Genomic DNA, 27,397 nt, shown 5'->3' with positions numbered 1-27,397 from the left:
GTTTTTGAAAGTACTTGACTAATAGAATATGAGGCATGGAAGAGTTTTAAGGCGATCAACTGCTTCAGGCTGAGCATCATCATCTTTCCCCAGGTTGATCTAGGCTTCCAAGACAGGCTTTCAGGTAAAAACTGTTCTGTTTCATAGTTGATGCCATAGTAATAAATAAGCTTTCCACAGGGTTTCTTCCAACAATATAATTATTTGCAGTCTAGAGAGTTAAAATGTGTATGTTTTAGATGAAAAAGCTAATGAGATTTGTTTGTACCTTTAGTCTTCTTAGACCATCATTGGTTATTAGCTTTTTATTTGTGGGGTCTGCTGTGGTGGAGGTGTTTGTTTAACCTGATTTTTTATGGAAGTCTTCTGAATTCTGTTCCATGAAATTCAGTGGAATTAGAACTCTCAAAGCTTATGAACTTCGATCATATGATCTTCAAATGGAGAGACACACTAGAACTAGTGTTCCTAGTCAGCAAAAGACAGACAGAACTTATGCTTTATTTATGTTCGGTAGAAGCAGTTGGCTGGCCAGTTAACGTGAGAGTAAACCTGGTTTAGTTAAAGATCACTCTGACAATTCTTCAAAAACAATTGTGTTATGTAATGTGTTTTGAGAATGGTCATGGTTTGTATGCAATATTCAATACACTAGTAGCTGGAAAAGGACAAATTGCCTATTACCTGTTTTACGGCAAAAGGAAATAATAGAATTGTGATTTTTGCAGTTTTTAAGAATACTAAGTTTGAGATTTGTTTTTTTGGTTAAAAATATGTAAGTTTCCGCTTCTATTAATGCAGTGGTTTTTGATGTGGTTTTCTTTTTTTTTTTCCTTTTTTTTTTTTTTTTTTAAAAGTTAGACAATCCAATGGCAGACCAAAGGATGGACATATCTTCTACAATCAGTGACTTTATGTCACCAGACCCTGCTGACTTGATCTCCAGTTCCCTTAGCACTTCAGGAATGGATTGTAATAGGAAAAGAAAGGGAAGCTCTACCGATTATCAGTAAGTTGGATTTCTCTTGATTTAACACTGCTCAAAAGAGGTGGTAACACGACAATACAGTGGGGGAGATGTAGAAATATTTATAGCAGTTTGTAAATAACCTTTCCTTGATAACCTGTTGTAAAGGTTTTAATAAAGAAAAAAGCTACTATGCACGAAGAGGAAAGTTCATTATTTAATAATAAAAACAAAGCCTTCATCTCAGTGCAGCTAGAATTGAGGGCTATCAAATGGGGTAAGGCTGAAGAAAGAAACCTTTGGCTGATGAGGGGGGAAAAAATTAATACTGATGAAACATACAGTGTGAAGGTTGATTATATTGACCATTTACATAGGAAATAAAATGTCTGACTAGCGGGAAGGAAGATAATAAATTCATTAAAAAGCAGAAACAAAACTGGGAATAGTTCCTTTTCTTCACCTATTTTCTGCCTTTTTAGTCACTTCCTGTCAGCGTGCTGCCAACCTTTGCCTGATGAAGCTATTTTGCTCTCCCAGTTGAATATGAATCTGAGTAGTCTCTGGTTTGCGGCAGTAGATCTGCCTTTCATTTAATCAACTGATTTAATCTTGTATTGGTCCTTGACTGGAGGCTATTATGCCTGACAAAATAAAAACTTGGTTTCTTCTGAATCAGTGGTAGAATGTGGTTTTGTTTCAAGAAAGCTGCTTCTTTTTAAGGGAAGCTTGCTAATAACGGTGCTCAGAAGCACTGTCCAAGCCATAGCTTCTCTCTTGGGGCAGGTGTTTGAAATAAAAAGGGATCACACCAACTCTGCTTTAGAATAGTGAAGGTCGTGGTAAAGTTTGTCAGATTTCCAAATGTGTAATGTCTTCTGCACTAGGTACACCAAGACCAACCTACTTAACTCTAAGTCACTGTGCAAGTCACTGCGCACTAAGTCATCTGTATTGTAACTTTACAAAGTCTAGTTGCAGGCTAACTTGTGAATGGGTCCCATCCATTATTAATACAGCTATGTAGTCCGTTTTTATGTAACTTAGCACAAATTTTATCATTGCTGGCCCTTGGATTGTTGGCAGTTCTTTTTACAGGGAGGGGTAGAATTTTTAATCTATGCTGAGCATGACAATTAAGAATTAGGTTCCCTGTGCATAGGACTTCTTTTTAGGAGAACTTATGCGCAAAACGTTAGGTACTGTTTAAAGGCCACAAACATAGGGCATACGTACCTTCTCTAATATGCATTTAGTCTTCCTGAAAAGTACATGACTCCCTGTAGTTTAATTGACTACTACAAAATTCAGTGAACAGCCTCAATCTTACCAACTTCCTCTTCTCTAGAAAGGATTTCTCCATCTTTATTCTTCTGGGTAGGAAGCATTGCTCAAGTCCTCTTTTCCAAAAGACAGCTTGCTCTTGTAAGTTATAATTCTGCCCTTTAGGTTGTGTGTGCATTTTGTTAAATATGTGAAAACACTGTTTCCTTGAATCCTAAGTAAAATAAGTTTACAACAGCTGTCATCATGCCACAGTTCACATTGTGTTGCAAAGGAAATGGTGGCTAGTAAATATTCCTATTTTAAAATAGAACTTAAGGTAGACTTCCTTGATCTCTCCTTCTATATGTATGTATCAGTAAATGTTCAGAAATGTTACTGTTCAGCTTTTGCTACCTGTTAACAATTTATTTTTTACATAAATTGTCTGAGTGTCCAGTTTTATGCTTCATTTACCAGTGAAGTCAGGGAATAAGGAAGGCACAACCTGACAGTTTTAGTGTGGTTCACTTCTCAAGTACAAGCAAGCATATTGATCAGCTGCGCTTTCAGCTCTCCACACGAGCTTCTTTTCAATTCTTTCTCCTGCCACTCCTCCGGGAAAATTCCTGTCTAACCTATTGTTGTCACTTCAGCAAAGGTTGTCTGTTCTCCACTACGGTCTGTTTTAGTCAAATGCTAGAATCCAAGACTTAATGCACAGATCTATAAACGCTTTATTTCTTTTCTTGGGAAAAGTGTTTTCAGTTGAAATAATATATGATAAGAAAACAAAATGTCTTGAAGCATTTGTAACTTGCCTTGTACCTCTCTTAGAAAAACCCAGAAAGTAAAATCTAAGGCTAAAATGAATTTTGTCACAACAAGCATCCTGTAGCTAAAGGTGGCATCACAAGTGGAAAACTGATGCCTTGTTTCTAAGTCCTGTTCTAGATCTGCATGCTATTTCTTTGTGAGCATCAGAAGTGTCTTGAGCCATTGACAAAGAGAGTAACTCAAGTGTGCAGATTGAGAGATGAAGACAACCTTTGGCATTATTCAAACTTCTTTAAAAACTGATCACAAGATAATTGATTTAAAAGTGCAATGAATAACATATGAAAGACTACCATGTTTATTTTTAAGAAGGCTAATGCCCAACAGGAATTCCAACAGGAATAACTAGTATGTTAATGGCTAATATGAGAAGATTTTTCATAAGGGTCTTATAAAACATAGCCTCTTAACGTGTTAAAGCTCAGTGGTATTTCAGATCACTTTACAGTCTTGAAGTGATGCCAGCAGTTTGCATATAGAAATTCTGTTTAATTTCCTTATGATACAATAAAGTCTGCATAAAGTTCAGAATTAGGACTTTAGTACTGACTAAAAGAAAACGTTTATCTGTCCTGCTGGGCAGAATCAGAAACTGAGAAAATTGGTGTTGGTTGGTTGATTGGGGTTTTTTTATTTATTTCTGGCCTTGGAGTCCTCTGAAATCCTATTTATCTAACCACAAGGGCAACACACGTAAAGCACAGATCTTTCATTTCTGAAGATGAAACAATATCTCAATGATTTGCATAACATAATTTAAGTTAGTTGTTTTACTAGTTTTTCACATTAAGTGTAATGAACTATGCTATCTTTTCTTAAAAAGCAGAATTATTCTTTCAGAAAGTGGATTAATTTGAACAAGCTTGTCTCCTTAGAATACGTTCACTGCTATTGTCTTGTTCTCATTGTGCTTTTCATTTCAAATAGAATATAGATTAGCTTGAGACTTTAAACAGAAAATGTAAAACGTTATTCTTATTTCCTATATATGGTGTACTTTATTTTTCTTTCTTTTCAGACTTGATGGCTTTCCTTTTGAGTAAGTATAAATATTTTAATATTTGGTTTAACTTGAAAAAGATGCTTGGTGTTTTTCCTTGCCTTTTCCTCCTCTTTACCTAAAATTTGCGTGTAAAAATTACACCAGAATAAGCCAGACTTAAGAGTGTCCATTTAAGCATAGTTGTACAGATTTATGTATATCAAAGCATTCTCTTCTTAATTCTTTTGTCTAACAGTGCTGTAGTCTTAGTCATTCAACTTTTTTCACCAGATATGGCTATGAAAACTTACGTTTTCCTCTCCTTCTTATTTCTGTACATATGGTTACAAATTAAAATGTAATAAGGGGGATCCTTTTTATTCTTCATGCCTCCTTCTTACATTATTTTTTTCTCATGTTGAGACAAAACTAAGCCATGTATCTACACTGAAAGTTGTTCTAATTTAAAATGTGCCTGGTTAGTTTCCTACAGTCTCTCATTCTGTCCATGCATTTGGCCATTTCCGATGGTTTGTTGGTCTAGATTATTACCATCTCCTGCCCCAAAGTCAACTACTAATAAGGCAAACTGAAGTGTAGAACACGCAGGCATCTGCACAAAGTAATTCAGGGCAACTTGTGAATTTTACGCTAGGCACTTTGATGACTGCCTCTAGTCGAACTTTTAACTATAGTAAATGAAAGTTAGTAGCCCTATTTCTGATGAAGGCATGAAAAATATTTGCATTGATATGTCCTTTTCCTCCCCCCTCTAGTTAACTGAAAAACATTTTTATAACAGATTATATTTTTGAATTGCAGCATGTTTTACTGTCAAACGCATCAAACTGTGCCATTTTGTTAGCTCCAAAGGGGAGACAACTAATTTAAGAAAACATTTTAATATTACAAAACCCACACAACTTCTTTCCAGGTTCTTACTTGTATATTCTTATTTTTGTATTTAGGATTTAAAGATGACAGGAATACTTTATTCTAATTTTATGGTAGTTTGATAATAGTTTTGCCAATCCTGCTTAATTTGTGATATATTGCTTTATTCTGTTTCTGCAGGGAAGGTATGGATACAGATAAAGATGACCAACATGGAAGGTACTATTGATACAGTCACTAAAATGTTAGTTCCACAGTACTGATGTAGGATCCTGTGTGTAGATAGCTGTTTTCAGTGTCACTGTGGACAGGTGTCCCAAATTGTTTCTTTGCTGTGACAAAGGCTTAAGACTTTTGAACAAATTAAAACAGACAAACAAAAAACCCCAACACTTTGAGCCACAGTATTATAAACAATGATGTTTTCTGAAGAAAGGTTAAATAAATATTCAAATAATAAAAAAAAAAAAAAATGAGGATCAGTAGGTAAGATGCATGAAAAAATTGTTTTCAGTGTTTCCAACACTGTAACTTTGTAATACCATTTCTCAACAGATTGGAGTATACAGACCAACAAGGCAGAATAAAAAATGCAAGGTAATACTCTATAAATAAATATATTGAAAACAATTGATCTCCTGCCTTTTGACACATATGAAATATTTGCATGTGTTTCTTATCCTAAAAACCCTTTTTTTTCTAGCTGTGACCTTCTCTTATTTTTCCATATCTTTGCACTGTTAACATTTTTCGTGTATAAACTGCATACAGTTTTGTGAAAATGCTAACTTGGTAGGTAACTGGGTTTTAGTCACTTTGTGAAATTGAAGTCTGTGTATGTTTTTGATAATGTTACATTCTTAATCTTTTTTCTTTCAAATTCAGTAGTGGGTTGTAAAAGTGTTAACAGTGACTCTTTAATATGGGAAAATACAAAACAAAAATAGAACAACTTAGTGTTTATCATCATTTTTCTTGGTTAGGAAGAGTTTAGTTCAGAGGTATCTCAAATACTTCAAATGGAAAGCTGTAGGATGAGTAGAAGACTTATATTGCCACAGCAAAAGGTAGTTTTAAATACTTAGTACATTCATATAGTATACTGATTACAAATTCTTAATTGAATGCTTTATTCAGTATTTATATACACTGGAATTTGCTTATCTGTGACCTTTATGATTCCGGTTAGGTTTCAGTATGCGTGCTAAGAACAAAGTGTTGTACAGCAGTGGAAATCTCTAGATAATTTTGTACTGTTTAGTGGATTGTTTCAGAACTGAAGATTCAGTGTACTGTATGGCCAACATTATATGCGTTTTCTGGTAAATTAGCACCATGTGCTGCAGCCTTGCCTGTTGCTTATAACTGTTACTCACCCAAATAATGAACATAAAATGTCTAAAGAACTCTGTATGTGGATGTGTTTTTCACAAGGAAAAGAGAGTAACTTAATCATCAGGAGGAGATTATTTTTGTGTTTTTGTTATACTGGATTTGGGAATTTTTTTAATATGATTTGTTTTCTTATGCTTTTCTGTTTTTCCTCACCACCTTGTTTAGGGAGGCTCATAGTCAAATTGAAAAAAGGCGTAGAGATAAAATGAACAGTTTTATAGATGAACTGGCATCTTTGGTACCAACGTGCAACGCTATGTCACGAAAGCTAGATAAACTCACTGTATTGAGAATGGCTGTCCAGCATATGAAAACATTACGTGGTAAGTTGATTGGGCGTGGAGGGGAGGGGACAGGACAGGACAGGACTGGAGGAGGATGGCAAAATGGGGTTTCCCCAAAGCCATGCCTTTTCTCTCTCTTTCTTGCCCTTTTGCCAAAAAGGAGTAAGTTAATACATTGTGAGAGGATTGATGCTGTGCATTCATTTATAGCTTCCTGGTTCATGGTCCAATATCCTGATCCAGCTGGGAAACTTGTGGGTGAAAAAAGAATAATTTTCCATCCTCTGACCTGGTTGATCACTGTCACTAGATTCAACAAAAGCAAGGCAGCTGAGGCATGTGGGGAGAGGGAACAAAGGGCTTAAGTGGCAGTGCGCAGTTGAATCTTCTGTAGCACTGAGCCGTGCTCTTAAGCAGGCAATGTGCAAAACCTGTTGGATAGAGAGGTTAGATTTTAGGTGTAAGTGATATCCCTACAGGACTTCCGAGGTTTTGTGTTCGTATCTTTAGCTCTGTGTGAAAGGATGGAGAGTACTTTGAAAATTCGATTTTAGTCTTTTTAAGCGGTTTCTGTTACAAGCACCTGAAGGGAAACACATGGGTTTGGAAGAGTTGGGGTTGTTGCAAATCTCTGTATGTCCTAAAACTTCACGTAAGAGTGAATCAGTGCTTGGGTACAATCGGTGATGATGGTGAAAGCTTAAGCCTTCAAGAAATATGTCCCTAAGAAAAGATAGTGATGCAGCTAATTTAAAGAAAGAGTCACTGTTCTAGTTTCTAGGAGACCTGGTGTCTCCCAATCATATTTATCCTAGTATTTTTGAAAGGTTTAACTTTTTCTGCCACTGTAATTTGATTAGGTTAGTACTTCGTAGCACTTCAGTGGTTACTAATTTGACTCTTCCTTGTCTTTATGAAGGGAATAGAATGAGAAGAATTACTCTTCAATAAATAGCTGCCTCATTTGTTGCTAATTTTGGGCTTTTGGCATGTGAGATGTCATTGTAATGTTGTTTTTTATCTTTGGCGTGGAATGAGAGAGCTGATTTGGAAGTTTCTAACTGACAATCTGTTTACATGACCTTGTCAGGTTTTACTAAGTTATAAAGAGAAGAAATAGCTTGAAGGTTTTTATGCTTTAATCTCTTGTTTTTAATTTCTAATTCTGAGAATAGACTATAAATCAAGCACAGCATTTGGGTTAAAAAGTATGTCGAGGAACACTTTTACATCTCAGAAGGCATATAATTTGCATTACTATGTAATGCAGTATTTGTGTTTTAGCAAAAAAGCTTAATCCTTTTTTGAGTTAATACCAACAGGGCTCATGTTGATAGTAAAACAAAACCAAAACGCAACTTTCATTTTAAAGAACACCTGCAATGAATAACAGTATAAGAAGGAGCCAAAGGAAAATTGCTCATTTAAGTGTGTATTGTTAAGTTTGTGATATGGGGATTGTTTGTTTGTTTTCCTTAGGTGCTACAAACCCATATACAGAAGCAAACTATAAGCCTGCTTTTCTATCAGATGATGAATTAAAACATCTTATTCTCAGGGTATGTTTCGGCTTTTAATTAGGAGATACTAATGGCTGTGAATATAACTCTCCCAAAGCAAAACACCAGTGTTTTTCTGCCTTGTATCTCAGCTTAAGTATGTTCTGATTATGGAGGATAATGTAGAAATCTGCAAGGCTACTGCGTAAAGTCAATGGGTTTTAACGATGACTAGTGTCTCTTAATTTAAGCAGAAAGATTTAAGAGGGAGATCTGAGGAAACTCTGACATTTTGGTGGTAACCATCAGAATCTTCAGTTATTTCATGGAATGAACCAAAATTACATAAATTGTTTCCTTGCAGGCTTTCTGCCATGGGCTACCTTGACATGATTGTCAGCATACAATGATATAATGAACACCTTTTTTTGAGGTCACTGATGTAAAATGACTTAGTATGTTTGGCTGCTTGCTATATACTTCTTCTATAGTATGGAGAGTATGTATCACTTCTCAATAGTTAAGCTCTTCTAGTAGCTTCTGTAATTTGTGAAGCACTGCAGTGTCCAGATGCAGCATATGCAGAATTTAATTTCTGCAGCATTGTGACTCTAAAGCTCTAAAATTAGGGCCTAATCGTGCGTGCTTGTATGTGAGTGAAAAAGAGTACTATTGAAATGGGAATTACTTGCCTAAAGGCACATAAATAAACATCCAGGTTATGTTTGGTTTCTAAAAGAGGAACTATGGAATAAATACAGTTAAAATAATACTTCAGTTTGAAGGCATTATTAAACATAATCATAATATTATTGGACAAGACATGGATTCTTTCTTCCCATACAAGTGATTTTAAATTCTGGGCACGATGCCCAGAATGATGCCAAAAATGTTTGCAGATGCAAAAAAACCCTTTATTGTAATTTCATAGCTTGCCTGTTGACTCAGTTATCTCTAAATGTTAAGACAGCTCTCCTAGTGTAGAAATTCTACTGTATACAAAGTGTTTTTAAATGTTATAATGATGCAATGAGGATGTATAACTTAGTAATTTACTTCCCCCTCCTGCCCCCCAATTAGGCAGCAGATGGATTCCTTTTTGTTGTGGGCTGTGACAGAGGGAAGATACTGTTTGTTTCAGAATCTGTCTTCAAGATCCTCAACTACAGTCAGGTATTCTTTTCCATTTTAAGTAATGTTAGGCCTTAAAAGATTTGAAAGCTTTTTTACGATTATGTATTTATATGGAGGGGTATTTATGTGATTAGTCTGTCTTGAAAGCTGAGATTTGTTGCAAAGAAAGAGCTTTTCTCTGCTATGTCATTAGAGAAGATTGTTTCTGGTTTCCATTCAAACTAAGGAGGTGAAAAGGAGCTAACTTTACTTCACTGATTAATGCATTCTGATCAGGGATTTACTCTCAGGTTTGTAAAAGCTTTACCTAATTGGGAGTGTAAGCAAATATTGAAAAATCAGTCTAAGGTTCTTCCAATAGCTTCACGTGAATTTTTCGACTTAGTTTTCTTTGTCTGTTCTGGTTTTGCTAGCATACTTACTAGTGGAAACTGGGAAGCAATTATACCAAAGGCAGGTTTTTAATATATGCTTAACTTGAGGCTTAACTTATATTCCTCATTCTTCCTGTCATCTGTCCTCCTTACCAAATTTAAAAACTGTGTTAGCTTCAAAAGTTTTCCTCAGACAGCCTTTAGTTAGGTGTATACTAAGTACCTACTCATCATGTAAATATTGAAAGAGAACATTTGCAATTATGATTTTTTTCCTTCAAATGTATAGCATATGAAGTGAGACTGAAGATAAACCGGAATATTTGTTGGTGGTGGATTGAGCATGCTATTTCTGCAAAACTCTTACTGAAAATAATGAAATAAATTACTGTGTAATGTAGTCATAACTTCAAAATATACAGAGAAAACATACCTTCCATTAAATCCTGGATCTCAGATGTTTGATGTTCCTTGGCTAGACCTGTATGTAAAAGGATTGTTTATAATGGATGTTAAAATTGGGAAAATGTACTGAAAAATTATCTTAATTTTTGACTGAATATTCAATCTCTACAGAATGATTTGATTGGTCAAAGTTTATTTGATTACCTTCATCCTAAAGACATTGCCAAAGTGAAGGAGCAGCTCTCTTCTTCTGACACTGCGCCACGAGAAAGGCTTATAGATGCAAAAAGTAAGTATTACCGCCTTTTGAAAAAGTTGCCTAGTATCGAAAGTGTGTGTGGGGGGTGCTGTTTAGATTGTAAGTCATGCCAAGGAAGTTTTAGCTTAAAGGAAAAAATAAAATTAAAACAAAAAAAGAAACAGATACCTGAATGTAGAAGCTAGTAGGTTTGGCATGCACTGCAGTATAGATGCGTTAGTTTAACTGGCTTCACCTGTGAGGTATCCTCTCTTTTCCAGGCATCAAAGGTTAATTTTTCCCATTGAAGCATTTGTTCTAATCTGTCATTCTCAGTGGTCAGAATACACTCAGTATTATTTTGGTTATCCTTAGCTGTCAGTCAAGACAGAGGAATTTATTCATTCATTTATTTATTTTTTTATTTACTGCCACTTCCATCAATGACCTAACCTTTCTCTCACAAGGTTTTTAACCTGGTCCTTGGAATCATTTCCTACTATGTCTCTTATCTCTATTCCACTCTAGTGTTTTAAAGTAGTTTGTATCTCTGCTGCTTTTGAGGTGAGTGGGTGTTCAGTTCACTCTCATAGCAGGAGTCTGCATTGCTTAGGTAGAAGATGGTATCTTACAACTGCAGATTTCCAGGTCATTAAGTCTCATGCTTGTCAGGAGCAGAAATCTGTAGAATCTCATCTCGAAGCCACCAGCTCAACTTCAGAAACTGAAGCTGAGAGAAACCATTCCAGGGCAGTGAGCCTAGAGGCTCCAGCTGGATCAACTGAAGTTTTTCTGGCTCCTGTTTTTTTCTGGTTGTCAAGCATGTATATCCAGTGCTAGCTCCTTTTTTGTATGCCTCTGACAAAGTTAGGGCAAAAATAAATGCTATGAATTACAGTCTCCCCATCTGCTATGATAGACTGATTGGTAGAATTTCAAGAACTCATATTCTTAAGAGTACTAGTATGTATGTATGTATTTATTTTTGTGTTGGCATGAGCAACTCGGGCTCAGCTTGTACTCAAAACTGAACAGCAGTTCAGAGCGCATGTGATGCGGGACAGTGACCTCCTTGAGGTGACCTCACTCAGTTCTAATTTTAAGGGAGGCACACTTCACACTAAAACATTGGCATCGTTGTTTTCCTCCTTAAGTTAAAAACCTACAGGGCCCTAGAAGTTTTTGTACATGTTTATAGCTGTTTGTTTATACATACCCCCATGCAGAAATGGTTGAAGTGGATAGCAAGCTGTGGAAAAGTTGCTATGTGATTTAACTCCTCCATCAGCTTTTGGAGCACTGTGCCCTGGAGCTCCAGCTGCGTCACTGGCTTGCTGACACCTGTGCTCCTGATGCATGCCAGGCATCTTCCTGGAGCTCTGTTTGAACCAGCCCTCTGCTGTTGGCTCTCAGAGTTGATGTGTGTTTTGGTACTGTGTTTCTCCAGTTACTTTCCACAGAAGAGAATCTAAGAATCTCCTGCAAGAATATGGTAAAGGTCAGGACTTATTGTTAGGGCATGTTCATATGCACTTATTTCTTTGAGGCTAGAGACTTCTTACACATAACTGAAGATCTTGGGGATTTGCAGTCCCTGTGTAGGTCACTGCTACCTTTTTTCCCGCTTCCATCAGAACAATGAAAAAAATCTGATGTTTAGGAACGCACCTGTTGAGGTGGACCTGGAATGTCACTGGGCCTCTTCTGCTCTGTGCATGTGTATGTGCTCTCTGGGTAGATGTTGTGATGGAAAAGTCTTCCAGTCTGAAGGGTCATGGGCCTATTGAGTGACTATATGTGTGAAGTACTGCTCTGGTTATAGGTAAATAACCTCTGTCTGTTTTTAATCAGTTGATTAGTGTTCAAAGAAATCACAACATTTATAGCGAAACTTGTGTGTATTTTTACAATCTTTTGCTAATCTTTGCATTTAGAACCCTGTGTTCTCAAGCTTGTGTCAATGTTCTCATGCTAAAAGTGTAATCAGAAATTATAATGTTGATACTGTCAGTTGAGTCCTGCACATACTCACTTATATGAAAAACTCCAAAATAGGACTACTGCTTCTGAAGAAGGATATAATGTCCCAGCAAAGTTGAAACATCATACAGTTGGGTTGAATGTAACCATTTGTACGGTTAACTTTTTACCTGGCAAAGAAGGCTTCCTCACTTCCTCTTTTTGCTACAGCTGGACTCCCAGTTAAAACTGATATAACACCTGGGCCATCACGACTATGTTCTGGAGCAAGACGGTCCTTCTTTTGTAGGATGAAGTGCAATAGACCTTCAGTGAAAGTAGAAGACAAGGATTTTCCTTCAACCTGTTCAAAGAAGAAGGGTAACAATTATGCATTTTATTACCAAATGCAATGGCTGTCAGGCTTTTTTTTAATACAGTTGCTTATTTGCAGTGGTTAAACTTTTTACATTTATTGAACACTGTCAATGTTTCTTATTAAGATATTGAACTATGTCTAGGTCTGTTACTTTTTCATACTTCCTCCTCCTCCCCCTCCACCCCCCCAATAGCAGCTCTTAAACACTGTATTAGCATATAAAGCCAAATTCTCCTCTCTGCTTTCTTGAAATTTTTGCAGGCAGTTTGGGCTGATAGTTCTGGTGTGGTTATTGCATCTTCTTCAGACATTGATCATATCGCATTCAGTCTTGACCTTCTAGCCAATGTCCCCAACAAAGGGGAGCTGTTACCCATTCTATGTCTCTGCTCCATATTTGACAAGTGATATTTGGATGGATATCCAACTTAAAAAATTAGTTTCTTCTGAGTTCATCTGTGGTTTTGGTACATTCTGAGTACTGGAAACATAGCATTTCTACACTAGAAGTATTTGGTCATCACATTATCAAAGTTGGTAATATTTTTTTCCTCTGCAGGGTATTATTCTAGACATGTTGGAATATATATTTAGTCCAAATTTGGAAGTTTCTTCTTTGAGTACTTTGGATAATACATTTGGTATTAGTTAGTGGAAAGTGTCAACTAGAGAACAGAAGGCAACTTCAGTGTTTTGTCTCTGGATGTGACAGCTGCCCCAAGAACTTCCTGCTAGGTTCAGACACAGCTTCAACCTTGGGTTGTGCTTTAGTGCTCACCCCTGAGGAAGCCAGTCTGTGCACTTAGGCATAAGCCTTTTACTCTACCTCGCTATGAAAGTCGTCTTCCTTGCAGTTTTAAGGCCTGCTCAGTGCTGAGGAATATGAGTTCTCCTTTCAGATACCGACTGTATTACTTGGCATTGTGAATCTTCATCCTCACTCTTATGTACAGCTATCCCCTGTACACGCCAAACAGTGTATATTCTGCCAAAAAAATTGTTCCTGTTTTTTGTAGGAGCCTCATGTTAAGTTGAAAAAGGCATCTTATTTATTTTTTGATATACTAATTTCTTCAAACAATGCTTTAGATTATTTGCATCCTTTGCTGAAATAATAAAACATGATGCAATTTCTACTTAAAGATTATAAAAAGCGACCTTGGTCTGAACTATGTGGAGTTTCAGTATAAACAATGGTTTTGCAGAGATAAATTGTTTATTGAACTACGTCAGATTAGCTGCATTGAAGCAGGAGTGCTGAAAAATCCCTTAGTGAACAGTATCCCAAATTTCCTGGATAAAAGAGGACATGCATTATTAGCAGAATTGAGATGAAGTTCTCCAAAGCAATATCCCTGACCTAACTGCCTTTTTTTTTTCTTTTTACAGCAGACCGCAAAAGCTTTTGCACTATTCATAGTACAGGATATTTAAAAAGCTGGCCGCCAACAAAAATGGGACTAGATGAAGATAATGAACCAGATAACGAGGGTTGTAATTTAAGCTGTCTTGTTGCAATTGGACGGCTGCATCCTCATGTAGTACCACAGCCAGTCAATGGTGAGATCAGGGTGAAACCTACAGAATATGTTTCTCGACATGCAATAGATGGGAAATTTGTTTTTGTAGATCAGAGGTAAGAATACTTGTAATAACTTCCATAATAAGTCCAACACTGCTTTACTGACAGCTTTACTTACAGCAGTGTAAATACTATTGAAAAAAGAAATGATTGTTCTTTTCAGCTTTTTACTAAATCCTGACTGCAAGTTATTTTGGTTTTTGAGACCCAGCTCAAAGCCATTACTGTGTATTTATTGAGTATTACTGATTAAATTAAAAAACAAACAAACAAACAAAACCCCAAAACCCTCCAAAAATATGGCTTACCAGACAGAATAATCCAGGGATCATTTCTGCCCATTTGTTAAGGGAATGTATATATGTAATCCTCAGAAGAATATGCTGTCCTATTTTTAAACTGGACTTTGTAATTACTGCCTGTAATTACTGTTGTTTGAAAACTTTTGCAAACGCTACATAGTTAAGTTATTGCACAGGCTGCATTAGACTTTGATAGCATATACGTTTATTTAACTATATACTTGTACACATTCTGCTGAATTAACACTTCTGTCTGTGATCTTTTGTATTTATAAGAAAGCAAGCTTTTCATAAGCTTTGCTTCTTGGAAAAGGTTTGAGAATTTGTACCAATGTGATATCTTCTTTCAAGCATCAATCTTATTTATTACCTAAAAGGCTAATTCTCATCTTTTTGAAAAGAAATTGCTTGAATTCTCTTAAGTAGCAGAGACACATGACCTGGGTCTTCCTTCAAAATAACTGGCATCAACAAGGGAAAAAGGATGGTCGAAGGATGTTAACGGAGGGGTTATGTTGGGTTGGTTGGAGAGGGCTTGTTTGTTTCCCTTCCTTGTCAAGATGGGTTGAGACTGCCTAGATAAGGCTGTTTCAGGTTGCCCGTGGCTTAGGCTCAGTTACTTACAATGTAAAAAAACCCAGGCTCCAAACTCTGCCAGAATCTGCCTGCTGGAATTTGTTGCAGGGGTGTGTCTGGTGTGTCAGCTGATTTTTTTAGTGGACTTTGAGAGGAAATACAGCTTAGTCTTGGAATGAAGTGCAGTAAGGAGAATCTGTTTTTTAATGTTATCTCTCTGGTTAAGGTGGTTGGGTTTTTTGGTTTTGGGGTTTTTGGTGCGGGGTCTCTTTTTTTGGTTGGGTTGTTTGTTTTTTGTTTTTAATTTGATAGAGAGCTTTTTGAAACATCAGCTCTTTGGCAGCAGTGCTTAGAGCTGGTGGTCGCTTTGGGAGCTATGAGAGCATTCGTAGCATTTCTGTTGCTCAGAAGTCTGCCATTCTGTCATGCCAAAGTATGGTAGTTTATGAATGAGTTTTATTTTCAAAAGATCAGACACATTCCCCTGATGGATAGTTTTGAAGTATTTCTAAAATAGTAAGAAAATGTTGATCCATTGGATTTAAACACATACGCTCTTATTTAATTGGTCTCCAGCTGTTGTTTACAGACCTTGGAATGTGTATACTGCTTCAAAGAGCTCTTTGAAAAGGAATTTTTAAGAAGTAAGCCTCATCTGTACGCTTAAACGTGGCATCCTATGATCCATGCTTCCACTGGAGAATATTTAGGCACCTGTAAAAATTGAAAACTATGAATTTATTTCTATGTTGGGGTTTGTTTTTTTTTTTCCATATAGATTTGCACGGTTCCTTTGCCATTTGCCCAAGGGAATCCAGGAAAGAAACACTTAAACTCTCTGTGACCCTAACTTTTTGTCCTTATGGGTTGCATGGTCCCTGGAGAATAACTGCTGTAGATTAGGTACTAACTAGCTGGGCTACCACTGTCAGAGAACTACTTAACAGTTCACTGTCAAAATGGCAGGCCGCACTGAACAGAGTTTTAAAGAGAACCATCCCACCTCTTTCTGAGTACTTCTAATGACTCTGGATGGCGAATTTGAGAGTAAGATTAAGTTTATTATATATGCAGATGACATCATATACAGCTTCAGAATTCAAAGTTGCCTTGTTAAGTTGGAGAAACAAGCTAAGGAAAAATAAAGGATGAAATTCAAGAAGGGCAAGAACAATTTCCTTCCTTGCTTAATAGAATATGGTCAGATCTTGAAATCGTTAAGTCTCTTTACATCTGCTGTAGTTTGGTGCATCTTCTTTCCAAAAAGCCTGTTTATCCTGCTATGAAAGTAAATTTAAAACGCTGGACAAGTTGCTTACTGATGCCCATATTGGTTGTTACCCATCTATGTCAGGTTTCCCACCACTGCAGTGCTGTTAAAAGGCTTGGTTACTTCAGTTCTTGGAAAGATACTGGAATAATGTTGACTTGGTTCCTGGCTCTTCCTTTTTAAAGATAGACTCTACGTTTTGCTGCTTTGTGGTTCTCCACAGGCTCTCAGAGATAACTCATCAAAGCAGTCTTGGAGCTGTCAGCAGGTTAAGTGTCCTGGGATGAGCTTCACCAGACAGAAGCCAGTTTGAAAAGTTCTGTCATGAATACTTGTAATGTTTCCTTCTGCAAGGCTGAGGACTTAGAGCTCCCTGTCAGTGAGGGCTTCAGGTGTAAGCCACCTGGTTGGTGCTGAATGCTTTTAGTGCGTGGGGGGAAAATACAAAAATGCCCTGCATCTAAGTACTATGTTTTTTGTCAGTGGCACTTCATTTTTTGTGCTTCAATGCTTTTCCTGCTGTTCCTGTTCATAGTTATTAATATGTACTAATTTCTATATTTTATAATACTTCATTTGGGCTTTTTTGAGATTGCAAAAGAGGTGATGGATCTACCTAGGTTTGTTCCTTATTACCCTTCCTATTTAATTTGTTCTGGAATAGTTTGGAATTTTGAATCTTATACTGATTTCTTCAAGGAACTATAATTTTTCCTTCAGTAAATTTTCTTATAAGAAATGTACAAAATCAAAGTTCACTGTAGTTCACTAGTTTTTGTTTGCTCTCTGTTCTTCTAGTGAGGATCTCAGACTCTTACCCTGGAGTCATTCAGTCATGTTACTTTCTATCCTGATGTTCTTGAGCAGTTTCTCTAGGGCTCCTGCAGATTTGATTCTGACAGTGTTCTCTATCTTCTAAATTAAATGGTGCGTATTTCAGGGTCTTCCTGGATGGCTTGTCCTGCTTTGTTCCTTTCTCAGCTCTTTCTTCCTTCACCGGGAAGTCTTAGAATGATTTCCCAGGTGGTGGCTGTGTTCTGTGGACCGTGGTAGCAGTAATGTATTGTCCCTCCCCGATACCCTCAAAAGTCTGTCTTATGCTATCGTCTGGGGGCTGGAGGCAAGCGTACACATCCCTAATGTACAAGGTGACAGCAATTCTCCCTTGCCCCCCTGCCCATCTGTTATTTTTCATTTTGGTATTCTGGATTAGATGAGTTGTTGTGGTTTAACCCCAGCCAGCAACTCGGCCCCACACAGCCGCTCGCTCACTTCCCCTGGTGGGGGACAGAATTGGAAGGGTAAAAGTGAGAAAACTCGTGGGTTGAGAGAAAGACAGTTTAATTGGTAAAGCAAAAGCCACGCATGCAAATCAAAGCAAAACAAGGAATTCATTCACTACTTCCCATCGGCAGGCAGGTGTTCAGCCATCTCCAGGAAAGCAGGGCTCCATCACACGTAACAGTTACTTGGGAAGACAAAATGCCATCACTCCGCACGTCCCCCTCTTCCTTCTTCTTCCCCCAGCTTTATATGCTGAGCATGACGCCATGTGGTATGGAATATCCCTTTGGTCAGTTGGGGTCAGCTGTCCTGGCTGTGTCCCCTCCCAGCTTCTTGTGCCCGCTCAGCCTGCTCGCTGGTGGGGTGGGGTGAGGAGCAGAAAAGGCCTTGACTCTGTGTTTTTCAGGAACTAAAACATCCCTGTGTTACCAATGCTGTTTCCAGCACAAATCCAAAATATAGCCCCATACTAGCTTCTATGAAGAAAATAAACTCCATCCCAGCCAAAACCAGCACATGAGTTATCCTAATAAAGTTGTTACAGCTTCTAAATGATTAACTACTCAAGAAATAATTCTTGTTGTCGTGTTTTAATATACAGATCTCTAGGATGTTTAGCATACTGGCCCACTATAGCTTCTTCTTTGTCAGGAATGACCCTTTCACCTTGCGTTAGGCTGTTGTATAGCTCATTGTCACTTACCTGCAGTGTTGCTTTTCCTTTTCCTCTTGAACTTAGTTTAAAGCTTGGGTTACCAAGTTGATGCACAAAGTCTTTTTTTCCTAGTTTCTTGAGGTGTCCTCCATCCTTGCCAAGAGCTCCTTGAACACTACCTGAGAGTCAGATCCAGAATCCATGTCTTTCCCATGTTGCGGATCGTGGGTATATTTCGCTCTAAAGTTTTCTGATGAGGAAGAAAATGAGTTGACTTTGTGGCTGGTTCTGATGAAACAAAAAGTTGGTTTATTTGCTTCATGCTCCTGTCTGATTTAAAACGGAGACACATAGTAGGTTTCTTAGTGCTTATTCAGGAAAATTCTATTTGTTAACTTTTCTTTTTTATGGATGTGGGTGCAGGGTTTTGTGGGCGGTTTTTTTCTCCCACTCTTAAGGCTTGTGACTTGAGGGGAGAAAATGCTGCTAAAACACTTGCCTCTGTACAGTAGCAGCACCATGGGTACACAAAGGAACACAGCAGTTCTTCAAACCTTTGATGTCTATTTTTCAATGGCATTTTATGCAGAAAGCTTTGTATTATCTTGTGGCTGCTACATGGCAGCTTTATTCAGGTTTAAATTCTCAAAATTCCAATAAACCTCCAAAGCTACTTGGAAAGTCTTACATCCCCTCCGGTGGTGATAGGTCAAATAGAATACCTGAGGGATGTTGGTGTTATGTACCTGATAATTAAAAAAAGTATTCTTAGTGAATTTTTTTTACCTTCTGAGCTGAAAATACCTTTCCGCATCACTTAAGCCTTACCCAACTTCAGTGTGAGTTTTGGCAATCTGTCACTAATACTTCAACTTGAAACGAATTTTTTTCTCTTATTTTTTTCTTCTGCCTCCCTCCCCCAAGGGCAACAGCCATTCTGGCATACTTACCCCAGGAACTCCTAGGTACTTCATGTTATGAATATTTTCATCAAGATGATATAGGACATCTTGCAGAATGTCATAGACAAGGTACGATTACTAATAATTCAGTAAAGAAATTTTGTAAAAATATTGGGAATAATTGTGTATTAAGAAAACCAAACAGACTTGAAAAGATTTGGATATTTCTCTGTTTGCAGATGCTTTAGTTAAGACCATTGTGCTGTGTGTGCCAAACAATATGATTATCTTAGACTTCCATAGATTTTTAGTGAATATTTGAGGTTCAGGTCGGGTGAGGGGGGATGACTGCAGAAACAGCATCTTTCTTCAGGGGTGAAGGGAGGAATTAACTGAGTTTTCCCCGATAAGAGCTCTGTTTGTGTAGTCATGGGGCCTGTTTGACTCAAGGTTACTTGCTTTCTGTCTGTCTTTAGTTTTGCAGACAAGGGAAAAAATTACGACTAACTGCTACAAGTTTAAAATAAAAGATGGCTCTTTTATTACATTGCGAAGTCGCTGGTTCAGTTTCATGAACCCTTGGACCAAAGAAGTAGAATACATCGTCTCAACAAATACAGTTGTTTCGTAAGTATTTTTCCCTTAGCAGATGCATGTAAATACTGATTGCTTTGCCCTGTTTTCAGATGAGGTTTGACCTAAATATGTGCACATCTTCTGTGTGACAATAGGTGTCTTCTCCAGGTAACACCCAGAACTGCATACCTGGGGAGAGGGGCATTAGTTTAATAATTGCAGTAGTTTAATATCTGTTTATTAAAGCCTGCAGAAATAGAAATATTTTCTTTCTTTGGGAAAACCTGGGGTTCCAGTCCTTGTAGGGGCTTACAGGAGATGCATTTCTTTGCTTATGTAGCAACTTCCCCCTCCTTTTCTTTTTCCTTGAGGGTTCTGTACAGATGCAGTGATTTTGCAGTAGAATAACTGCTGTAGAGGAATTCTTACGAGAGAAGCTGTTTGGGTTGCACACTTTGAGTTGTAACATGGTGTTTTATTTCTGTTGTTTATCTAGCCTTGGTGTCAGCCACAGTGCTGCTTTCGCAGAGGTGATAGTGACTCACAAACTACTTAAACCCTGAAGCATTCCATTCTGACATACTGGCAGAGTGACTGTTTCGCAGGGTTTTCTATCACTGATTCTTCTAATTCTTGAAATCCACAGCACCAACGTACTTGATAGTGGAGACGCAGCCTTTCCGCAGCTTGCGGCTTCTCCACACAGCATGGACAGTGTGCTTCAGGCTGGAGAAGGTAACTACTGTACTGTGAGGAAATTATTGGCAGTCGTGCCTTGTTAGCAGCTAATCTTGCATGCAAAAATTTGCTGCACTCTTGCATTGAGAATTTGTTAATATCTTAAAGAAAAACAAGTTTTGGGGCAAAAAAGTACTGATGCAGTTCTTGCCCTGTTGAACTTAAGTACCAACTTTGGATATAAGCTGGTCAGAAGTAAATGCGCCAGTTAAACAAGTATAAACAGTGTTGCAGGAGTGACATAGAGGAGAAATGTTTGCCTTCATGCATGGCGCTATTTGTACATCGTCCCAGAGTGAATTCACGTTCTGTGGTCAGTGCAGATGACTACTCGGGGGTGAATGGATCGTAAATACAGTTTGGCCATTTGGCTTATTGCCCCTCACCTGCCCTTCGTTTGACTGACTTTTTGTCAAGACAGGAAGACTGACATCTGGTAATCACCATGGGCTTGTTATGACTGCTGCAGCTCACTGAACCATCTTTTATAACGGGTGGCATGCAGCATAATGCAGAGCAGAGCTTAATTTAATAATGAAGTGTTACTGGAGCAGGGTGGAAGTGAGGTAGAATAGAAGGATGCAGTGACAGCCCGTGGATGAAAGATGGGGAAAGTAACACGGTGATAATACTGAGGTTCTTTCCAAAGAGTTGGGAACCATTACTTTTGGAGACCCTATCTGCTAGATACTACTTTTAGCAGCTATGCTTTTAGAGCTGTAAAGCAAAGATATTGTGTATGTCTGGAATTAATTTGTAAGTTGTAGACAATATGCTTAGCAGAACAGTGCAAGACTTCAGCAAAGCTGGGCTTTTCAGTTATCTCTGTTCTGAAAAATGAGGTTTAGTAAGTGAAACCGTGGAGGAGGAAGGGTGGCAAAGCATGGGACAGCTGACAGTGGCAGCAAGAGAAGCTGCCTTGTAGGCATGATGGTTAGTAATTGAAGGTACAGTAACAGCAGTAATGTGGTGTCTGGGCCTTTTGAAAATGGGAAAAAACATGAACAAACTGTTCTGTAATAGGATAAGCTTATTGTTGCCACAACACAACCCTTGAAAAGAAAACAGACGTATAATATCGTCATACTGACAGTTCTTGTCCCCAGAAAAGAAAGTTAATTTAGTGAAGTTTAATTTCAAGGGGTTCTGGCTCTGCTAGGGATTTGATGACCTTTTAGGTGAGCCTTCTCACCTCCTGATGGGTCTGAGCCATAGAAACTGAGAGTTGCTGTTGTTAAATATGAATTTCTAAAAGAAGGCAGTTATCCATTATGCATAAGCAACGCTAAGGGTTTTCTTGCCCTTTCAGTACATGATCTTTTCTTCGCTATGCCTTGGAGTATATCAGGCTCCTTCCTGACTACCTCTCAAGTGTTGTGCAAGTGTCAAATCACATTAAATAACAGCGAGCTTCCAACTGTTCAGACCGCACTTTTTCCTCCATTCTTAGATACTTGCAGTTACCTACAGGGGGTTGGGCTTATCCCATATTGAATGGCATATGTGCTGGCAAGTTCTTCACACAAAGCAAAGAACAAACATGTTTGGAGGTGAGCCTATTCAGGCACAGAATAAAGCAGGTCTGACGAGACTGGACGAGAGGTATTACCAGATGCTGGAAACAGCCAGATTCTGGTAAGAGTCAGGGTATGTTATGTACCTGCTGGTGCAGAGGGATGTCTAAGAGACATAGCGTAGCTCAGTGCAAGTCAGAGCTTTCCATTCATCAGTTGGTGGAATTGTAAATAATCACATTTCAGAAGGTCCTGCAGATTGTCAAAACATGCCTAAATACAAATGCTTTTTGGAAAAGGTTTGCAAGCTTTTATCTGGCCTTAAGATATCTACTCATTTCAGGTGGCCCAAAAAGGACCCATCCTACTGTGCCTGGAATTCCAGGTGGAACACGAGCTGGGGCAGGTAAAATAGGGAGGATGATTGCTGAAGAAATCATGGAGATTCACAGGTGAGAGAAAATGGTATGAAGAGGAAAATCAGTATTATTCTTTAAGAGGAAATTAAGGAAGTCTTTCTTCAAGCTGAATACAGAATGATACAGTTGCATTTTAGAAGTAGACAGCTACAGATACCTATTCAGAGTACCTGAGGCAGTCAAAGCCCGTAGTGAAAGATTGAAGACGTTACAGTCTTCCAGCTTTCTATTGTAAAAGACTAATATTGGAACTTTGTTTCTAATGGTGATAATTATCTGTTCACCACAAACAGTAATTAAAAAGAACAGCTAACTGGAAACAAATTCCTTTGCAGACTATTCTTCCTCCAATGACTTAAGGGTGTAAGTGGCACAACCTCCAACTGCCAAAGCTATTGACTACGTGCCAAAAAAGCAATGTTTGTTTTCATGTGATCCACTTTGCCCAGATGCTTTTAGAGTTGTTAGGTATCTAAGTTCAGCTTGTCCAGTTCTCCCACAGCTCTTTGAGCAAGGACACAATGTTTAAGCTAGCTCTGCTTTCCCAGGGGCACTCTGTCTAAAAGTTAAGATACCGGTCTCTGGTTTAAACAAGAAGTCTCTTTTAGCACCCTTCAGTAGGGGACTGTAGTAATACATAGCTGTTTCTCAGAACAGCCATCTCGTCTCTCACCTGTGTGAGCAGCTACTTTCAGTGGATATCACTTAATTTCTACTGGCTAACAATCCCTGTTCTTCATGAATTTCCTCTTGGGAATTGTTCCCCTTCCCATAAAAGTGGCCTCATCCAGCAGATGTTTAGTGGCACTAATTTAACCATACTGAGCTGCAATTCAGGAAAACATTCGGTCCGTTTCCCATAGCTTTGTTTCTGCTGCAAGCCAAAGACCAGTTACATCACTGTTTAAGGGAACAGCAGACCTATCGCATACGGCTTCTTTCCTGTCTATAAGAACAGGAAGAAGGAAGGGGGGGAAAAAAAAGCCACACCAAGGCTGAACCAATACTTTGAAAATTAACCATCCCTTTTAGTAGCTGTAAAACACTTAATTAGCCTCAGTGAGTGTAGTAGCATAGCTTACCACCCATGTTTTAATTTCATTTCAAAACCCTGGGTTAATTCCAGTCCTTTTTCAGCAGCTGTTACTATTTTCCAAAGCTGCCTTCTGTTCAGCTTTCCCAGAGGAACTCTGCCAAGGATAAGATTCCCATTTCCATTGCTTTTCTGGAACTACGCCTCATCCCTTTAGTCTAGAGGTTTGTTGGTTCTACAGTTAATATATTATCCTTTAATAAAAAAATGGTATTTGATCAAGCTATGGAAAATTGAAGTGAAAAATGCTGCTTCGGACAGTTTAAAAAAATATGAACTGTATCAAATGTCATGTACTTCTGTAGCTCACTTAAGGAGTCTAGGTTTCTGTCACTGAGGCAGCTTGAATTCTTAGCTGGTCTAAATTGAAGTAAAATACTGAAAATGAGGCTTTCCTCAGTACCCAGGACCTCTTCCTTCTGACTTGCTGTGAAGGCTGTACAGGAACAAATAAAGAGGGGGAAGAGGTAAAGCTTGCAGACTGAGCAAGCTGGACAATTTACACACAACTACTTATCTAGTTGCAAATAAAAACGTAGCTACTGCTGATTTGAGTAACACTGAAAATGTGAGGAAATTACAAAAATGAAGTTCATGTTTTTAACACTTTACGCCACCTGATACTAAAGTCAGCATTTGAAACTCCAAGTCTCTGGCACCTGAGTCTCAAAGTTGCTGGTAAATTCATTCCCTATTTTTATCTGTGTTTTAGGATAAGAGGATCATCACCTTCTAGCTGTGGTTCAAGTCCACTGAACATTACCAGCACACCACCACCTGACACATCCTCCCCAGGAGGCAAGAAGGTAAGAACAAGCTTTACAGTCTTGTAGCAGTAGCGGCGAGCAACACGAGGTCATGCTCGTGGAATTACGTGTGGTGTTGAACTCCTCCTGGCTGCTTGGCTGAAGAAGTCCGACGGCAAGTCAAAGTATTCTGGTGGTCGAAATGCTTTTACAGTAGTCCCTAAAGTGCAGAGACCAGTAGTTCTTGAACACCGGCAGCTTTTGAAATCCACCTGCTCTTTAGATTTTCACAGCTCTCTTCATCTCTTGATCCTCCAAAAACTCTTTAACACCACATACTGGTGAACACTGGAATTGCTATTGTTTGAGCACTGCTCAAATGAATCACAACAGTTTTACTGCACTTCTGTAGCACAAAATACGACAATTAGATGCTTTACTGTGCACTGACAGTTTATTTTTAAATCAATACCATGTACCATGCCTTGTTCTAAGATTGCTTGAGTAGCACTCACATACCATTACCAACACTTAACCACCTGAACACTTGTACTGGCTGCATTTAAGTCATCTAGTAAATCGCTGCTTATGGTAGTTATATTCGAGGCAAGAAGAGCACTTATCCAAATCCTTATCCTGTGCATTCGAACACTGCCTCAGACTTACTTAACTTTTTTGCCCCAGAAATTATCATGACTATATGTAAGAATTGCTTGTATTGGAGCATATAGCTGACATTTCTGTCTATTCCTGGCTTACTTTGTTCTTAAAATAAGACTTGAAGTTGGAACAAACTGAGTAGTAATTCTAGGAATAGACATTCTTGCTCCTTCCACCCTACAGTAATTCAACACCTACATACAGCGAGGGCTACTGTAAGAGAATAAAAGAGAATACACATTGAGAGTTGTGTGTTTCTAATAGGGTACCCCCTTAATACTTCTCCTTAGAAGACTATGCTTGCTAGGAACAACACAAGCTCCAGCTGATGCTGCCTTCAGAAGGGAGCTCACAAGTACTTACCTTCCAGCGTACACACATCTGAGCAGTTCAAAACTGAGCAGTTAGTGGTTGAACGTCAGCTATTCCCTTGCTATTTAAGAATCCCAGAGAAGGTTCTTCGTTCCTGGTGAGCTGTAGCGTACACTGTACTGCTGTGCTGCTCTGTACCAAAAAATGGCTAGACTTAGATCCAGGAGCAATGCTCAGCTCATGCGGACTGTCTCTACCTGGGAGGATTATACTCCTAAAGTGAAGGATCTTAGTTGACAGTGCTTTACATATGCTGTATTTGTAAATTCAAAAGCATTTTGTAGTTAGCTGTAATTACTATCACTTGCAGATGGAATACTTACAAAGGATGACCCACAGAAATCCCCTGAGGACTCTTGCTAGTAGTTTTTCAGAAGTTACTTTCAGAAGTTTAGCACGTAGTACTGACTTGATCTCTTCCTTTCTGGTGGTGATATACTATCCATCTGACATCTGTTTGACGGGCATAATGCAGAGGAAGTAGCTCCTAGTTTACAACTAGGATTAGCTAGCCTTCAGGTGTTGGGTTTGGTGTTTGTTTTTTTTTTTTCCCCAGGAAGTCCATCTTCCCTATATTAAAAATCCCACTATATGACAATTTAAGACTTAATGCAACATTTCGTGCTATTTTATGGCTTCTATTTGTTCTTTCAAGATCTTGAATGGTGGCACTCCAGACATTTCTTCAGCTGGATTACTGTCTGGGCAAATCCAAGATAACTCTGGTTACCCGTATTCTGACAACTCCTCTATTCTTGGTAAGTGAATGGTACGCCTCAATACCAGCTAAACACATATAGACAACTGTAACAAGACAATTGTTCTTAGCAATAGCTTGCTTTCACCATCTGCAGTGGTGAAAGCACCCTTAACCTACCACTCCGTTTGCCTAAAGGGGTGGCTACAAGAGTATCCTGGCAGTCTGTTTTGCTAGCTTACTTTATATTGTCATTTTTTTTACTTGGAAGCCTCTCTTCTCTTGCCGAATCAGTGTGAATTAGCTGAACTCTTCACCTGCTCTTTGCAAATGCTTTTAAACAACTGGAGACAAGAAGAAAGGCTAGGCTGACTCCCAGATGTTGATCTAGAATTACTTTTGAAGTACAGGACGTAAGGTCGTCCTTGTTAGGCATACTGGTCATTGCTGAGGGGTGACCTAACCTTTGTGCTCTGACACCCAGGGGTCAGTGGTATCCCTGAAACTCTGGCAACCTGGATATCAAACTAATACTCCCAAAATAGTTCAGCCCGTTCAGGTAGTCTACTTCAAGTCAATGGCAAGTGCCCATGGCAAGTACAGTGAACAAAATAAAACTGAACTTCTGACAACTTACTGTATTTATGCTTACAGGGGAGAACTCTCATATAGGCATTGACATGATTGACAACGATCAAGGATCAAGCAGCCCTAGCAATGATGAAGCAGCAATGGCAGTAATAATGAGCCTTCTTGAAGCAGATGCAGGTCTTGGTGGCCCTGTAGACTTCAGTGATTTGCCATGGCCCTTGTAAATGATGCACCTGGCTTCAACATCCAAATATCGAAGTGCATTTATTGGTGGAGTTCTACAGTCTGTGAAACTTGTTGGACTGAGCAGCTTTTATGTATGAATTTCATAAAAGCTGTATCGGAATGCAACTCATCCTACCATGTGTAACTTCAGACAAAGTGGAATAACCTGCTACAGTGTTCTGTGTTGATTTGGTTAGCTGTGTATAGCTTGCAATACTTGTATATTTTTGGATTCTGTTGTTTGAAATTTTTTTTAAATCACTGTGCAACTCACTGGCATCAGTGGTAGCTTTTATATGCAAATGACCATTTCAGATGTATGGTGTGTTTTTACACTGCAAAACAGTCCCCATGTGGATATTTCTTATACTAATTGTACCATAAAGCTGTTTATTCTTTCTTGTAAGAATCCTTTACTATAAATATTGTTAAAGTGTAATGTATTAGACAGTTAAATATTTTTAAAATAAATGTTTCCCTTGTTCTAAGATGGAGCATTTACTTTGATAAATAAATTTGATAAAACCCTGCTGGAGGTGCATGCTAGAAGCAGTTGCCTATTTATCATTTCTTTAGCCTTGGGGA

General features: G+C 38.4%; 1 protein-coding gene across 3 annotated transcripts; it reads left to right on the top strand.

Annotated features, from left to right (window-relative positions):
* Positions 1-27,361, top strand: ARNTL (aryl hydrocarbon receptor nuclear translocator-like). 3 transcript variants are annotated; one of them, XM_009579970.1, is made up of 18 exons: positions 1-124; positions 862-1,009; positions 4,086-4,106; positions 5,124-5,162; positions 5,499-5,540; positions 6,504-6,661; positions 8,102-8,181; positions 9,202-9,294; positions 10,206-10,323; positions 12,463-12,612; positions 14,000-14,246; positions 19,204-19,310; positions 19,658-19,808; positions 20,404-20,492; positions 22,353-22,461; positions 24,234-24,327; positions 25,955-26,057; positions 26,651-27,361. In XM_009579970.1, exons 2-18 carry the CDS (start codon positions 870-872, stop codon positions 26,809-26,811), a joined length of 1,902 nt encoding a protein of 633 aa, XP_009578265.1. In that variant the 5' UTR covers positions 1-124; positions 862-869; the 3' UTR covers positions 26,812-27,361. The 3 variants fall into 3 exon arrangements, with proteins under 3 accessions (XP_009578265.1, XP_009578268.1, XP_009578267.1); XM_009579973.1 differs by lacking the exons at positions 1-124; positions 4,086-4,106 and having other exon boundaries at positions 870-1,009; positions 14,003-14,246; XM_009579972.1 differs by lacking the exons at positions 1-124; positions 4,086-4,106 and having other exon boundaries at positions 870-1,009.
* Positions 27,362-27,397: the final 36 nt, after the last annotated feature.

This window comes from Fulmarus glacialis, unplaced genomic scaffold (genome assembly GCF_000690835.1).
Source record: "Fulmarus glacialis isolate BGI_N327 unplaced genomic scaffold, ASM69083v1 scaffold37846, whole genome shotgun sequence".
NCBI lineage: Eukaryota > Metazoa > Chordata > Aves > Procellariiformes > Procellariidae > Fulmarus > Fulmarus glacialis.
The sequence above is the reverse complement of the archived record's forward strand: the minus strand, read 5'-3'. Positions and strand labels throughout refer to the sequence as shown.